General features: G+C 45.7%; 1 protein-coding gene across 1 annotated transcript in view; it reads right to left on the bottom strand.

The window, feature by feature from the left end:
- Positions 1-16,235, bottom strand: part of LOC107293883 — a 95,749-nt gene that overhangs the window by 12,370 nt on the left and 67,144 nt on the right. Inside the window, exon 13 of the mRNA XM_029285483.1 lies at positions 4,419-5,671. Within this exon, the coding sequence (XP_029141316.1) occupies positions 4,419-5,671 (1,253 nt within the window). The remainder of the gene's footprint in view (positions 1-4,418; positions 5,672-16,235) is intronic.

Here is a 16,235-nt window from a genome sequence, read left to right as displayed (position 1 = left end):
CCTCCACTGTATCACCAAATTGGAATTCCAACTGAAACTTCCCCCACAGTTGATACCCTAATATGGTTAATAATAATAATAATGTTGGAAGGGACCTTGGAGGTTTGTCCAACCATCTCCTCAGGCAGGAAACCCTATACCATTTCAGACAAATGGTTGTCCAGTCTTTTCTTAAAAACTTACAGTCTTAGAGCATTCACAACTTCTGGAGGCAGGTTGTTCCACTGATTAATTGTTCTGTCAGGAAAGTTCTAGGTCAGGGCTTTTCAACTTTTTCACCCATTGTACCACTTTTAGGATATGACAACATCCGAGTACCACCAGTCGCCTAGCAAGATGTCAAAAAAAAAAAAAGTGGTAAAGTACAGGTAGTCCTTGACTTACAACAGTTCGCTTAGTGACTTTGAAGTTACAATGGCAATGAAAAAGTGCCCCCCAAGCTACAGCTGTGCAAGACACCTGCCCGCCCGCCCAGCAGCGCTCTTCCTCCTGTTCGAGGTTTTCATTGTGAGCATTTCTGTTGAGGATTGGCAGTGGGGGGGGGGTTTGGTTTTTATTTCCCCCATCTGCTGGGTGGTTGCAGCAGGTTTTGGTCACTTCACATGACCCTGGGACACTGTGACCGTCATAAATATGAATCAGTTGCCAAGCATCTGAATGTAAATCACAAGACCCTGGAGATGCTGCAACATTCCAGCTGATCGGCGCTTCTTCTGGGCTCAGCAGAACTGCCAGGATCAGTGCTGCTTTCCTGCTGATTGGTGCTTCTTCAGGGCTCAGGGGAAGCGCCAGGATCAAGGCCGAGCTCCAGCTAGAGCCTGGCGCTGATCCTGGCGCTTCCCCTGAGCCCTGACAGCCCTGCAGATCCAGCCATCTCTCGCTCAGGCTTGTGCGATGCTACCACCGGTTCAGCTCATTCCCCTCCCCCGCTACCACTTTTCTAGGATGGTTGCGTACCAGCTACCAGGTGCCAATGTACCACAGGTAGTACCCGTACCACTGGTTGAAAAGCCCTGTTCTAGGTTGCTTCTCTCCTTGATTAGTTTCCATCCGTTGCTTCTTGTCCTGCCCTCAGGCGCTTTGGAGAATAGCTTGACTCCCTCTTCTTTGGGGCAGCCCCTGATCTATTGGAAGACTGCTATCATGTCCCCCCTCGTCCTTCTCTTCATTAAGCTAGACATACCCAATTCCAGCAACTGTTTTTTATATCTTTTAGCCTCCAGTCCTCTAATCCAGAGGTCCCCAACTTTTTGGGCACTAGGGACCGTTTCCATGGAGAGAGGATTTTCCATGGGTCAGAGGGGTCGTGGTTTCATGTGCTGCCTGCATCCTGCGGATGGGGATTTGCTTGTTTGCACAGCCTGGTTTCAGGCATGCCATGGCCTAGTGCCGGTCCACGGACCTGGGGTTAAGGACGCCTTTTTACATTGTGGTGACCAAAACTGAATGCAGTATTCCAAGTACGGCCTTACCAAGGCATTGTAAAGTGGTATTAACACTTCACGTGATCTTGATTCTGTCCCTCTGTTAATGCAGCCTACCATTGTGTTGGTTTTTCTGACAGCTGCAGCACACTGCTGGCTCATAATTATGTGATTGTCCACGAGGACTCCGAGATCCCTCGCACAGTTACTAATACTGAGCAAGGTATCACCTATACCAGGGGTCGGCAACCTTAAACACTCAAAGAGCATCTTGGACCCGTTTCCCACAGAAAACACTGGGAGCCACAAAACCCTTTTGACATCTAAAATGAAGATAACACTCTATATCAGTGTTTCTCAACCTTGACAATTTTAAGGCATGTGGACTTCAACCCCCAGAATTCCACAGCCAGCATTTCTGGCTGTGGAATTCTGGGAGTTGAAGTCCACAGGCCTTAAAATTGTCAAGGTTGAGAAACACTGCTCTATATATTGTTTTTTACCTGTATGCTATGTATTAAAAACTAGTGTTGCGTTTATGAAATCAATGAACTGCTCTCTCGCTCCCCCTCCCTCCCATCCCACCACCCTCTCCTGCAGTTCACATGCTCTCCCCCTCCCTCCCTCCCCCCAGCCTCTGCTGCAGTTCACATGGTCTCTCTGCCAAATGAACAGCCCCCACTTGCCGTAGCCCTTTGCTTCTCCCTTGCGCTCATTGCATCCCTTTCACCAGAATCCCCCACATAGAGTTGGAAGAGGCTTCTCAAAAAGGAGGGAGCTACCACGCCCAGGTAACTGATTGAAGGAGCGGTCCAGGTAGGAAGAGGGTGGCCGGAATTGAGCCCAGAGCATCTTTATCATGCATCACCATTATCGAGTGAGAAGGCACCTCCGCAGCCGCTTCTGGCTGCCTTCCTTGCGCTCCAGGGCGTGAATAAGGCGGGCAACTCGTGTTGGCACGACGGTCCTCAACGGCTGTGGGGAGAGCAGCCGGCTTCAGACGCTCCCCAGCCTGGCTCCCAGCCTTGCTTTAAGTCCAATGCCTTCCGTGTTGGACTCCCCCTGCTGCCCCTCCAGTCCCAGCTTCCCTCTGCTCCTTTCCCTGCCTACTTGCTGCTTCTGAGGGGCTGTGGAAACTGCTACCCTGCTTTGGTCCCTGCCCTGGGGTGGCCCCTCCCCTCGTCCCTGAAGATTCCTGCCCGGGGCGGGCAGCATCCGAGGGACTGGGGCCCTGGACAGAAACCACTCGCTTCATGATGCCTTCTCCGCTAGTCCACAGCCAAAGCACAGTCCGGCGGCCAAAAGGAAGTAGCATCTCTGGGCAAAGAGGCGCGGCTCCCGCTCTCCCACCTCTACCTCCCCCACTGCCCGCCAGCATCGCTTTCCCTGGGCCCGGCTGCACCTCCGGGCGGCCTGCTTCCCTGGCTGACTCCCACTGACCTGGCATGCCCTTTTTCGCCGGCGGGCCCTTCTTCTTGGCTTTTGTTTGCTCGCCTGGGCAGCCCGTCGGAGTGTGCCTTCCAGGACAGCGGCGATGGCAAGAGCGAGAAGGTGGGATGGAAGCTCTCAAGCAGCACGCAGGACAGCTCACTCAGGCTCGTGCCCTGCAGCTCCGGCCACTCCGACCAGGTGGGCAAGGATCCCTGAGCAGCCGGCCTCTCCCACGGAGTCAATCGTGCAAAGCCCTCCGGTAGAATTTCTGCCACTGGGTTGTGAGCTTTGTGGTGCAAACACCAGAGCCACCTTGCCCACTGGCTGGCAGATCACGAGGCCTCTCACAGCTCAATGGGCTGACAGTCATTTCAGGCAAGGTGGCTCTGGCGTTCACACAAGGCGTGCAACTCATGGCAAAAAGCGGGCTGCAGCCAAGACTGGACGAGGCGGAAGGCCATGGGGAGTGATCTGGCACCCCGGCAGGGTTGAGCCCCGGCGAGCAGACAAAACCCAAGAAGGACCCACCGGCCAAGAAGGACGCGCCAGGTTAGTGGCAGTTGACCAGGGCAAGCTAGCCCCCAATCTTCAATTCTGTAAAGATCCCTCTGTATCTTAAGCCTATCTTCTGGAGTGTTGGCTATTCCTGCCAGCTTGGTGTTGTCTGCAAGTTTGACGAGTCCCCATCTATCCTCCCATCCAAATCATTGTTGAAGAGCACTGAGCCCAGAACAGAGCCCTGGGGCACCCCAATATGCTCCTCCCACAATATAGATGCGGTAAGTCCAGTTAGCCAGCGTTGAATTCATCTGGTGGTGATGCTAACCCACATTTTTCTATCTTATCAAGTAGTAGGTTGTGGTCTACTTTATCAAATGCCTTACTGAAGACCAAGTAAAAAAAAAAATCTCCTGTGTGAGTCCTCTGGTGTTTTACCCGGCAGGACAGTGATGGCAAACCTTTTAGAGACTGAGTGTCCAAACTGCAACCCAAAACCCACTTATGCATCGTCGAGTGCCAGGTGGGTGTGGCCCATTGGGTGGGCGTGGCTGCAGTGGTAACAGCAGACTGGGTGGGACTAAAACGTTCAATCAATTCTAACTTTGCAAGATCTTTTTTTCCCCGCGAGTTGAAATTGACTGATTGAACCTTTTTTTTTTTGCACACGGCGGCGGAGGCCTAAAGCGAAAAGGTTTTATAAAACCCAGCTGAAGGCCTAGGACTGGGGCAACAGCGCGCGTGCCCACAGAGAGGGCTCTGAGTGCCGCCTCTGGCACCCGTGCCATAGCTTTGCCACCATTGAGGTAGGAATTCTAACTGAAATTTTTCCCACAATCTGGACACTCATACAGTCTCTCTCTGCTCTGTTAGTCTTCTGGTGCTTCACCAGTTCAGATTTGCAACTGAAACTGACATTCTGGACACTCAGTTTCTCTCCTGTGTCAGCCTTCTGGTGTATCACCAGGTGGAAATTCCAACTGAATCTATTCCACAATCCAGGCACTCATATAGTTTTTCTCCTGTGTTGAGTATTCTGGTGTTTCACCATGTTGGAACTCTGACTGAAACCTTTCCCACACTCTGGGCACTCATACGGTTTCTCTCCTGTGTGAGTCCTCTGGTGTTTCACCATGTTCGAACTCTGACTGAAACCTTTCCCACACTCTGGGCACTTATACGGTTTCTCTCCTGTGTGAGTCCTTTGATGATTGACCAGGTAAGATTTCGAAGAGAAACCTTTCCCACACTCTGGGCACTCATACGGTTTCTCTCCTGTGTGAGTCCTTTGATGATCAACCAGGTAAGATTTCGAAGAGAAACCTTTCCCACACTCTGGGCACTCATACGGTTTCTCTCCTGTGTGAATCCTCTGGTGTATCACCATGTTGGAACTCTGTCTGAAGCATTTCCCACACTCTGGGCACTCATACGGTTTCTCTCCTGTGTGAGTCCTCTGGTGTATCATCAGTTGGGAACTCTGACTGAAACATTTCCCACACTCTGGACACTCATACGGTTTCTCTCCTGTGTGAGTCCTCTGATGTTCCACAAGAGAGGAATTCTCACTGAATGTTTTCCCACAATCTGGACACTCATATGGTTTCTCTCCTGTGTGAGTTCTCTTGTGACTCACCAGGTGAGAATTCTGACTGAAACTTTTTCCACAATACAGACACTCATATGGTTTCTCTCCTGTGTGAGTTCTCTGGTGTCTCACCAACTTGAAATTTTGAGTGAAACCTTTCCCACAATGCAGACACTCATACAGTCTCTCTCCTCTGTGAGTCTTCTGGTGCTTCACCAATTCAGATTTGCAACTAAAACTTTCCCGACATTCTGGACACTCATGCAATTTTTCTCCTGTGTGAGTCTTCTGGTGTATCACCAGTTGGAAATTCCAACTGAATCTATTCCCACAATCCAGGCACTCATATGTTTTTTCTCCTATATGTGTCTTCTGGTGAATCACCAAGTTGGAATTCCGATGGAAACTTTTCCCACAATCCATACACTGATACTGTTTGTCCCCTGTGTGAGTCCTCTGGTGTTTCACCATGTAGGAATACTGACTGAAACCTTTCCCACACTCTGGGCACTCATACGGTTTCTCTCCTGTGTGAGTCCTCTGGTGTATCACCATGTAGGAACTCTGACTGAAACATTTTCCACACTCTGAGCACTGATACGGTTTCTCTCCTGTGTGAGTCCTTTGATGATTAACCAGGTCAGATTTCCGAGAGAAACGTTTCCCACACTCTGGGCATTCATACGGTTTCTCTCCTGTGTGAGTCCTCTGGTGTATCACCATATTAGTGGTGCATGCTAAATATTTTGCTACATGGGGATCGCTGATAGAGCTTCTCTCCGGTATGGGTCCTTCCATGAATCATGGGGAAGCCATTCTGAGTAAGGTTTTGGCCACACTCCCAATATCTGTATCACATTTCAGTGGGTGGATTGTCTTGTGCATAATTAGCTGTGATCTGCAACCTCTATTTTCTCACTTTAGGCAGTCTGTGGGGTTTTTTTTTTTCTTCAATTCTTGGATTTTTGAGGAGGCCAAAAATGTTTCTAAGCTTTTACTTGGAGGTTCCTTGAGTCAAGCTTCTCATTCTCTGTTTTCCAGAGTGCTCTTCCTGGCATCCTCTTTTTCTGTAAGATTCACATTAATGCATTAGTTTCATTATTGTTTAACAAATGGCTGCAGGACATGTAAAAGCAGCAAACATTTTTTATGATATATTTGGCATATAGAAGACTAGGAAAATTCAAGTTCAAATATTGATTCAATTATAAAATTCTCTTTTTGGCTTGGATAGATATACGTACACATATTCTCACAGAAATAGACACCTATTTATGTATTTTGATGTGCATATGCATCCGTATATGAATCAGAATAGAGCTGGAAAGCAGGCCAACCCCAGCTCAAGCTAGAGACCCTATATCAGTGATGGCGAACCTTTTAGAGACTGAGTGCCCAAAAACTGGCCCCGTCCCCACTCCACCCCTGCCCTGCCCCCACTCTACCCCCATCCCATCCCTCACCCTGCCTGCCTGCAGGGCCACTCACCACCTCCAGGGCCCGCCACAGATCACCCATGCAGCCCAGCAGCGCCATGGCAGTTGCACCCTCTGCCCGCGCCCCGCATCAACTGTGCGCGATGGGGCATGAGAACAGAGTCTTGTCCACACTGCCTGGCTGCCATGTCCTTGGTTGCGCTGCTCCGCATGGGCCACACTCAGGGGCAACTCTCCTCCAGGGGGGCTGCTGGTGAGGAGAGGGTTGCGGGGGGGAGGTGAGGCTGGGGCAATGACACGTGTGCCCACAGAGAGGGCTCCGAGTGCGACCTCTGGCACGCGTGCCATAGGTTCGCCACCACTGTCCAATACCATTTCAGACAACTGGCTGTCCAATCTTTTCTTAAAAACCTCCAGTTATGAAGCACTCATAACTTTTTTTTTCTTGGTTAGCTGTTTCTGTATCAACAAAACAATCATCAGTAAAACCCAAAATCACGGTATCATTTTCTTCCACCTCAAGGATAAAGTCCAGAAGCAGTTTCCAAGTAGAAACAAAAGTACTTATATTATTTTCTTTTATCAAAACAGTCAATTGAGTCATCTCTGCTAATTCCATCAGTTTTGTAGCCATTCGTCCATGGTAGTGTGGGAAGTCAGCCCCACCAGAGAAAGAAATATTAAAAAGGCAGAAAAATATATTTCCTCAAAAGGATTTTAAAAGCAGAAACCAACCCTGCCCCCAAGTCTCTCCGTCCCAAGCAGAAGCCAGCCCTGTACAAATGCAGATGTAAACCATCAGGAAAGTTGGAGTTAGAAGCTTAGGAAGACAAAGACACCTAAAATCTGCATACCCCACCCATTAGCCCAGCACCAAGGAAGCAGGATATGACCTTGGGACATAATAGGATTAACCTATCACCACCAAGAATACCAGAAAGGCACACCCAGACTCAGATCAGAATACGTGACACAGGACATACAAAGCCTCACTACAGGAACAGGAAGCAACTCCAAACAAAAGGCTTTCAGAGGGTATAAAAACCTACTCCTCACATGTTCTCAGCCCTTTTTTCTCTCCTCTTTCTTGCCAGAACCATTTTCTGTCTGGCTCTTCAATAAACTGCAACCTTCTTTCTAAAGCAGTCACCATGTTGTTTATTTATCCCTGGCTTGGATGAACCAGGATGAAGACTTTTCCTTCAATAGTAGGATTCAAACACCCTTCCATTTTTGTGCATATTTCACTCTTGCTGCCGTCACCATATATAAAATCAAAGTTTCAAATTTTGTTCCCAAGTCTTTTTCCATTAGGCCCAGAAGGAAGGATTCTGGTTTAATATTTATATTTAAGAATTTTCTGCATTAAAATATGAATCCTACTCAAAATATTTCTTTACTTTATCACATGTCCAAGCATCCACAACTTCTGAAGGCAAGCTGTTCCACTACTTGTTCTCACTGTTAGGAAATTTCTCCTCAATTCCAGGTTGCTTCTCTCCTTGATTCCTTTCCACCCATTGTTTCTTGTCCTGCTTTCTGGTGTTTTAGAAAATAAACTGATCCCCTCCTCTTTGTGTCAGACCCTCAAATACTGGAATACTACTATCATGTGCCCCCCCATCCTCCTTTTCTCTAGACTGGTTAAACCCAAATCCTGCAATCGTTCTTCATATGTTTTAGCCTCCAGGCCTTTACATTTTACTTTCTCCCCTTTCCCAGCACAAAATTACTGGCAGAGGTTTTAAATTATACAGCATAAGTAGTAATAACATTTGGGGAGAGAAAGAAGCAGCCGACATGCTTCAGCCTAGTTGCTTCTCTGCTTTTACACCGTGGAGGAAACCAGGCAGCCCTACTTGCTCCCGGCTTCTCCTCCGACCTGCCCTCCACTCACCGTCCAGCTGATGCTTTAGGCCCGGGAAGAGCATCCATGCCACCCTCCATGCCTCCATACTCCCATGGATGAGCCGGAAGAGGAAGTTCCTCTCCTCTTCTACGCTCCTCGACATCCTTTCTAGCAATACTCGATGGTTTTCCTCCCTTCAGCTCCGCTGCGCCCCCTCTGGTTGGATGTCGGATCTCAGCCACCGCTGATGCTGCAATTAGATTGACGGTTCTCCTGGCCCTGTCATGCTTAATGATCAGGCTTCTTAGTGACACAGATGCCAGTTCTAGTTGTGGTCAGTAGGTGAGGACTACTTGAATGTGGATGTCACCAGAGGGGTTGTGGACGATATTTTTTTTTTCAGGACTTGCATGAGCAAAACTGGTGTTTCAAATCTTGCAGAGGCTTTAGGCATCATTTCATCAGTTAAAGCCCCCATATCTCAAAAATTAGATCAGAAAGTTTAACTGTAACCATTTTGGGACGATTTGCAGGCTGAAAACACGTGGATTTTCGACATATATACATTTGTAGCTGTTTGTAGTTGTATTTCTCTCTGCATATATCTGCATCTATATAATCTTATCCCCCAAACCTCCAGCTATACGGTGAATATAAAAAGTCTACACACCCCTTGTAAAATGCCAGGTTTTTGAGATGTAACAAAAAAAAAATAATAGACCAAGATAAATCAACTAGGAATTTTCCCCACCTTTCCTATAATGTATAAACTGTAGAATTCAGTTGAAATGCAAACTGAAATCTTTTCTGGGGAGGAAATGACAATAAAAAACAATTAACATGGTTTCATAAAGATGTGCAGCCTTTCTTGTAGTACTTTTTGATTTTATCACAGCATGCAGAGCAGGAATCCTCGGACCAGCTTCCTGCAAACTGGTTTCCTCCAAGTGTTTTTCTTCAAGCCGCTTGGGAATAATATGGCTGAAAGGTGGGAAGGCTGCTCTGAGCAACTCTGCCCCCTAGCAAGATTTAAACTCCCCAATAACACAGGAAGATCATATTTACCTCCCACTAGATGTGGTTCAGAGGCAATCCCAGTGGGTGCTTCCGGGTTTCTCCTATGTTTCATTGTTCTATTAATAGGACGAAGCTGGCAACCGTTTAGGCAAAAAAGAACTTCATGAACTTTTAGGGAGCGGCAGCGGCTTTTTGTAATAGAATGCACAGAGCTGGAACGAAATGAAACTGTATACGCTTTCTCTCCCCAAGTGTTATTATCCTTATGCCGCATGATTTAAAACTGCTGCCTGTGAGTTTCTGCTGGGAGATTTGGGACGTTTAAGAAATCTTTGTTTTTCATATTTCTTAACCGCCCAGTTCCCTCCGTTTACACGTAACACTTGATTCCTTGAGATTTTATTGACATGTATTTTCCTGGCAAGTGAGGAGTTTCTTGGGCAAAAGGGATGCTTTCTTTCAACGTTTCATAGGATTTGGGCACCATTTTATTTATTAGTGTCTCCCCACCTTCCTAAAAAAAATTACATACGTAACTTCATAGGTGTGTATTTCTGTGTGCGTATACATGTATAATCTGTATAATCCTTAGTATTTTCAGGTATATTTTATAATAACAATTTGCAATGCTAATAATTTGTGATTTATCCAAGCCAAAAAAAAAAAGAATTTCATCTTTGGATGTGGGAGTGAATATTGAAACTTGGATCTTGCTAGTTGTCTATGTGCCCAATGAATTATAATTAACGTTAGTGATTTATCTACCATGGTGATATGTTAGGTTTTTTTCACAGTAACATGGGGTTTTTTTTGCTGTTTTCACAGGTTCTGCAGCCATTCTTTAAACAAGAATGGAAATAGTCCATTAATAATAATCTTTTAGAGAAAGAGGATGCCAAGAGAAGGACTCTGGATAACAGACAACGAGAAACAGCATTAAAATGCAGAACAAAGCATCAACAAAAATCTTTTCTAATTCTTCCAGAATGTGTTTAAACCCTTCTTTTTCCTCAGCAGAGGAGATACAAGGAAGAGAATAACACAAAAAGAGTTTTGAGGTGGAAAAATAGACCAGTGTTTCTCAACCTTGACAATTTTAAGGCATGTGGACTTCAACTCCCAGAATTCCACAGCCAGCAATGCTGGCTGTGGAATTCTGGGAGTTGAAGTCCACATGCCTTAAAATTGTCAAGGTTGAGAAACACTGAAATAGACTATGTGGAATGCAATAAAATATTGCATGTAAAGGTAAAAAGGTATATAACCTCTGTGGGAAGGAAAAGATCCTTTGGATAGCCAAAGTCATTCGTGAAAGACTTTGACGAAGGAAAGAGTGTCTTGAATCAAAGCACCACCAGACAAGCGATTAGAAATATTTTTGGCCTACTCATACGTGCAAGAATATTAGTGTTACAAATACCCGACACACTGCCTTTTTTGTGAAAAAAAAATAATTGCAAGCTGGTGATACACCGAAAGACTCACACAGGAGAGAAACCATGAGTGTCCAGATTGCAGGGATAGTTTTAGACAGAAATCCCACCTGGTGATACACCAGCGGGCTCACACTGGCGAAAGACCTTATGAGTGTCCAGATTGTGGGAAAGGTTTTCAGCATAATTCTAAGCTGGTGATACACCAGAGGACTCACATGGGAGAGAAACCATTTGAGTGTCCGGATTGTGGGAAAATTTTCACTAGTAGGTCTAGTCTTATAAATCATGTAAGGTTACATATAGGGGAGAAACCGTTCCAATGCCCAGACTGTGGACAGTGTTTCACACAAAATTCCTCCCTTATCAGACACAAGAAATTCCAAACGAGGTGAAATTCGATGTGTGTAGAGGAATCTTGAACTCTGTTTCTTATCTCTCATGGGAAGCCCAGTTGCCTTATTCTTTTTAGTCAAACGTGTCTTAGTATCAACCACGAGGGAGGAGATCTCAGCTTCCTTTCTCTGGATCAGTGAGGTTTTTTCCTTTTACGGAGTCAAGGTGAATTGCTGTGCTGGGCCAGATAAAAGAAGCTTGGATCTCTTAAATATCTTTGCCTTTTTCTACATATAATAAAAGGGGATATTCTATAAACGTGTATGCATCTATGTATGTATTTTTACTTACAAGAAAATGTATATGGCAGCCCAACTCATGGTGACTCCACATAGTTTACAGCAATAATACTTTAATACAGAAACCAATAAACCCCATATATTGCAAATGGCAAAATGCAAAACCTCAGCATTTAACGTACTTGCCCTCAAATACAGGGCACCTCTAGCAAAGTTGATGTGTTTTGGATGATCATGGAGTACCCAAAAGTTGATTTTTTGCTTTTGTTCAAATTAGAAGTTAAACAGGCCCTCCTCGCCTTACTATCTACATTCATTCCTGATGCCATTCTTGCAAGGAGTTAAATCAGAGAAGTTTACCTCAGGGTTAAGGGCATATAAATTTGATCAATAAAGAAATGCAAACACCTTCAGTGCCTCAGGCAGCTTGCACACGGGCAGCCTCAGCTGGACCATTTTTCAGATTCCTCTCTTTTCTTGAATTGATGAGGCCAAAAATATTTCTGATCTCTTATCTGGTGGCGCTTTGATTCAAGCCACTCTTTCCTTCCTCAAAGGCTTTAATTAATGCCTGCCCATTTTGGCTATCCATGGGGCCTTTTCCTTCCCACTTACCTCCAGGTATTTCCCTCTTTTTCTCAATTTGGTAATGATATCTTTTTACTTTTTCAGGCAATATTTTCCTGAGTTCCACATAATCTATTTTTTCCCACTTGAAAACACTCAGTTCCTGTTATTCTCTCCATAGTCTCCATCTGCTGACGAATGACAAGAGTTTTAACACTTTCTAGAAGAAGTGGGAAAGATTTTGATTGATGGTTTGTTTTGCATCTCCCTTAGATCAGACATGTCAAACACAAGGCCCGGGGGCCGGGTGCGGCCCGCGAAGTGGTTTCATGTGGCCGACGAAGCCATCCTGGAAACAGTGTACAATTTTGTGGTGGCCATCTTGGCACTTGCCCCAGTCCTACCCCCTTCTGCCAGAGACCCTCAGATCTGTCCCACTCCTGCCCAAGCCCCCATAGGCGCCCTTGACGCGAATGATGTAGAACTGGCCATGCCCACCCAGTAGGCCACACCCACTCCATCCACACCCACCCAGTAGGCCACACCCACCCGGCCCCCCAAGGGCAACCACAATGCTGATGCGGCCCTCAGTGAAATTGAGTTTGACACCCCTGCCTTAGATCCATGGTTTTTCCTCTTGGGGATTAGGGGTGCAGGATAACTCCTCAAAACCTGCCTCTACAATTTAACGAAGCTGCAAGACTGAGGCTTGACCCCTTTGTCTCTTCTGTGATTGTATTTTCTTGTACTTCCATGTTTAGCTAACAAACCCAGTATTTCCTAATGGTGCCCCATCCCTCTTTAGCTATGCAAATTCAGGCGGCAATTGCTGTCACAACCCGAGAACCGTCCATATTTCTTTCCCAAGTTCAGGAGAGGCCTGAAAGAGTCATTTCCCCCCTTCTGGACAGTTGGCATCCTGGCTGGCTTTATACCTTCAACAGCCCTTTGCTGTGCAAAAGAAAATCAGGAGAGGTTTTCCTGGCAGAGGATTTCAAGGCATTGCTGCAGATTAAGATCTTTTCCAAGTGCAGCCGAGGAGGGCAATGAGAGGTTGGCAGCCTGGAACTTCAACTCGCCCTCTGATTGCAGCTCTGACTTTGCCACCTACACAAAGGGCTGTGCGGGAGAAAGACACCTGGGCCCTTTGCAGTCTGGGTTCAGTCCAGGGCACAGCAACAAAACAGCATTAGTTGCAATTCTCACGAAGCTTTTGGAGGCCTCGGGATAGACGGGGTACAACAATTATGTCCCTCCTAGACCTCTCATCAGGTTTCAATACTGTCGGCCATGATATTCCGGACCAGCTTTGGGGACTAGAAATGGGAGGCACTTTATTACGGTGGTCCTACTTCTACCTCCATGCCTGGTTCCAGTTGGTGTGGGTAGGAGAAGAGGGGCTGAGTCTCGGACCCCTGCAGTTTGTGATGCCCTGGGACTCAAGTTTTTTCCTTTTCTTTTTTAACGTCTACATCAAGGGTAGGCAACCTTGGCCCCTTTATGACTCGTGGACTTCAACTCCCAGAATTCCTGAGCCAGCCATGCTGAGGGGAAAGGGAGAGGTTTCCAAGCTGAGCCATGCCGGCTCAGGAATTCTGGGAGTTAGATAACCTTTATTTCATTTTTATACTGTGGGCACAACGGCACACATCAAAAATAAAATTTAGTTGGCCACTCTCAAAGTGAAACACATGACACACACCTAAACATACTATGAACAACATATGTATAGACCCACATCCCTACATATACGTAGCAAATACATATTAAAATATAAAAGAGGCAAGGTTGCCTATTATTATTATTATTATTTAAATTTATATACCGCCCTATCTCCCTTACGGGACTCAGGGCGGTGAACAGGCAATAATAAAAATCACAGTAAATATTACATAAAAGCCTGCTCTAAAATATGAAACCCCTAACAAAACCCAATCAAAACTACGCCAGGCCGGCCGCATGGAACAGATGAGTTTTCAGGACTCGGCGGAAGAGGCGCAGGTCCGCAATTGTACGTAGGCCTACCCCTGGTCTACATGAAACCTCTAGGGGAGGCCTCTCCATCCTATGATACCCAATAACGTACAGGTAGTCTTGGACTTACAACATTTTATTATCAACCATTTGAAGTTACAACAGCAGTTTAAAAAGTGACTTCTGACCATTTTTCACACTTGCAACCATTGCAGCATCCCCCCTTGTCACGTGAACAAAATTGTGATGCTTGGCGATTGACTCATATCTGACAGTTTGTGTTCTGGGGTCATGTGATCTCTTTGGGCGACCGAGCTGGTGTACAACCTGGGGGTCCCCTTGGACTCATGGCTACTGCTTGAGGAGATCATGGTCAGGGGAGGGGCTTTGCAGAGATTCATCTAGTGCGCGAATTGTGTCCTTTCCTGGATCAGGCCTTCCACGTGGGTCACTCATGCCTTGGGCACCCCGTTTAGATCACTGGCCTGAGTCACCCAGAAACTTTAATTGGTCCAGAACGCAGCAGCGGATACAGCAATGGGGGCCCTTAAGTTGTCCATGTAACTTCTTTGTGATACGAGCTGCCCTGGATTCTTTTCTTTACAGGCGCAATTGAAGATGCTGGTCATCATCTTTAAAGCTATTCATTATAGCAATAGCACTTACAATTATATACCACCCCACAGTGCTTTATAGCACTCTCCGTTTACACTGCAAGAATATTGTTCCCAACAATCCGGGTCCTCATTTTATCAATCTCAGAAGGATGGAAAGCCCCGTCAGATCGAATTCCAGGCTGTGGGCAGAATCAGCTGGCAATACTGCATTCTGGCCACTGAGCCACCAGGGTACCTGTCATTGTTTTCCCACCTTTATTATTTTTGCATGTATCTGTTCTACCACGTTCGATAGGGTGGACCCACTCCTAGCCTCTGCCCTTAAATATTGCCATCTGATAGGAACTAGTAAGAGAGCCTTTTCCGTTGCAGACTCTGCCCCTGAAGTATGGCAGGCTTTTATCCCCTAAGCACTGGGATAAGAAGAGGCGCCTGCACATCAGAAGCTTGACTTGGCACCAGGTTTTTGGTTTTATGCATTTGGTTTTTACAGTTTTTATGTTAATAATTGATTGTGAGCCAGCCAGAGTTTGTCATAATATGTCTGGCTGCATAAATGTTTTAAATAAATCAGAGGAAAAAGGAGGAGTCTGAAAAATGGACCTGCTGAGGCTGCCCATCTGCAAGTTGTTTCAGGCACTGAAGGTTTATGCATTTCTGTAATTATCAAATTTATGTGACGCTAGTCCTGTGGTTAACATCTTCAATTTAACTCCTTTCAAGTTTTGAGCAAGAATGGCAACAGGCATGAGCGTAGTTAGTAAGGCCAGGAGGTCTGGTTAACTTCTTAACTGAAGTAAGAATCACTTTTCTGGGACTCCCAGACCATCAAAAATGCCATCCACCTTGTTAGAAGTGCCCTGTATTTGTAGGGCAACATATTAAATGCAGAGGCCATTTTGCAATATATGGTGTTATTGCTACAAGCCACACAAAGTCACCATGAATTGAGTTACCATATATATTTTCTTAACAAACAGAAATACATATATACATACATATATATGGTTGCAAATAACATAAAAGACAGACGAATGACTCCTGGGAATATCCATGGTACAAAATAAAAATGCGAACACCAGGAGAATATAAGACAGTTAAAAGTTTAGTAAAAACCTTAAAAACTTTTAAAAGCATACAAATCATAGGGGCCAAGCTTTCGTCGGATCCTTCCGACATCCTCAGGGCACAAAGTCAATCAATGGGAAAACCAGTTATAAATAAACCGACGCCCCATGGTGGTTTGACACGGAAAGGCAGCAGAAATAAGGATAGAAGGATAGTTAAAGGGGTTAATGAGAATGTTACAATGATTGGTTATCACGGCCCTGTCACGAGATCTAGGGCCCGGATGCAAGCGTCGGTTTATTTATAACTGCTTTTCCCATTGATTGACTTTGTGCCCTGAGGATGTCGGAAGGATCCGACGAAAGCTTGGCCCCTATGATTGTATGCTTTTAAAAGTTTTTAAGGTTTTTACTAAACTTTTAACTGTCTTATATTCTCCTGGTGTTCGCATTTTTATTTTGTACCATACATATATATTTATATCCTACCTTTATGTAGAAATAACTCAAGGTAGCAAACATACCTAATAGAGATGCAAGCTCCTTTACTCTCGCCCAGCATGGCAGTTCCACTCCACTCCGTGAAAGAGAACTAGCGCACTGGGCCAGAGAAAAGGAACCTCAGATCAGACAGAAAACAAAATTCAAGATTCCACTACAGACAACACATTTTTCCTCATGGAATTTCTTATGTGTGAT

The sequence above is a fragment of the Protobothrops mucrosquamatus genome, unplaced genomic scaffold (genome assembly GCF_001527695.2).
Source record: "Protobothrops mucrosquamatus isolate PMUCROS unplaced genomic scaffold, P.Mucros_1.0 scaffold1758, whole genome shotgun sequence".
Taxonomy (NCBI): domain Eukaryota; kingdom Metazoa; phylum Chordata; class Lepidosauria; order Squamata; family Viperidae; genus Protobothrops; species Protobothrops mucrosquamatus.
Note: the sequence above shows the minus strand (reverse complement) of the source record. Positions and strands in the feature narration are given on the sequence as shown.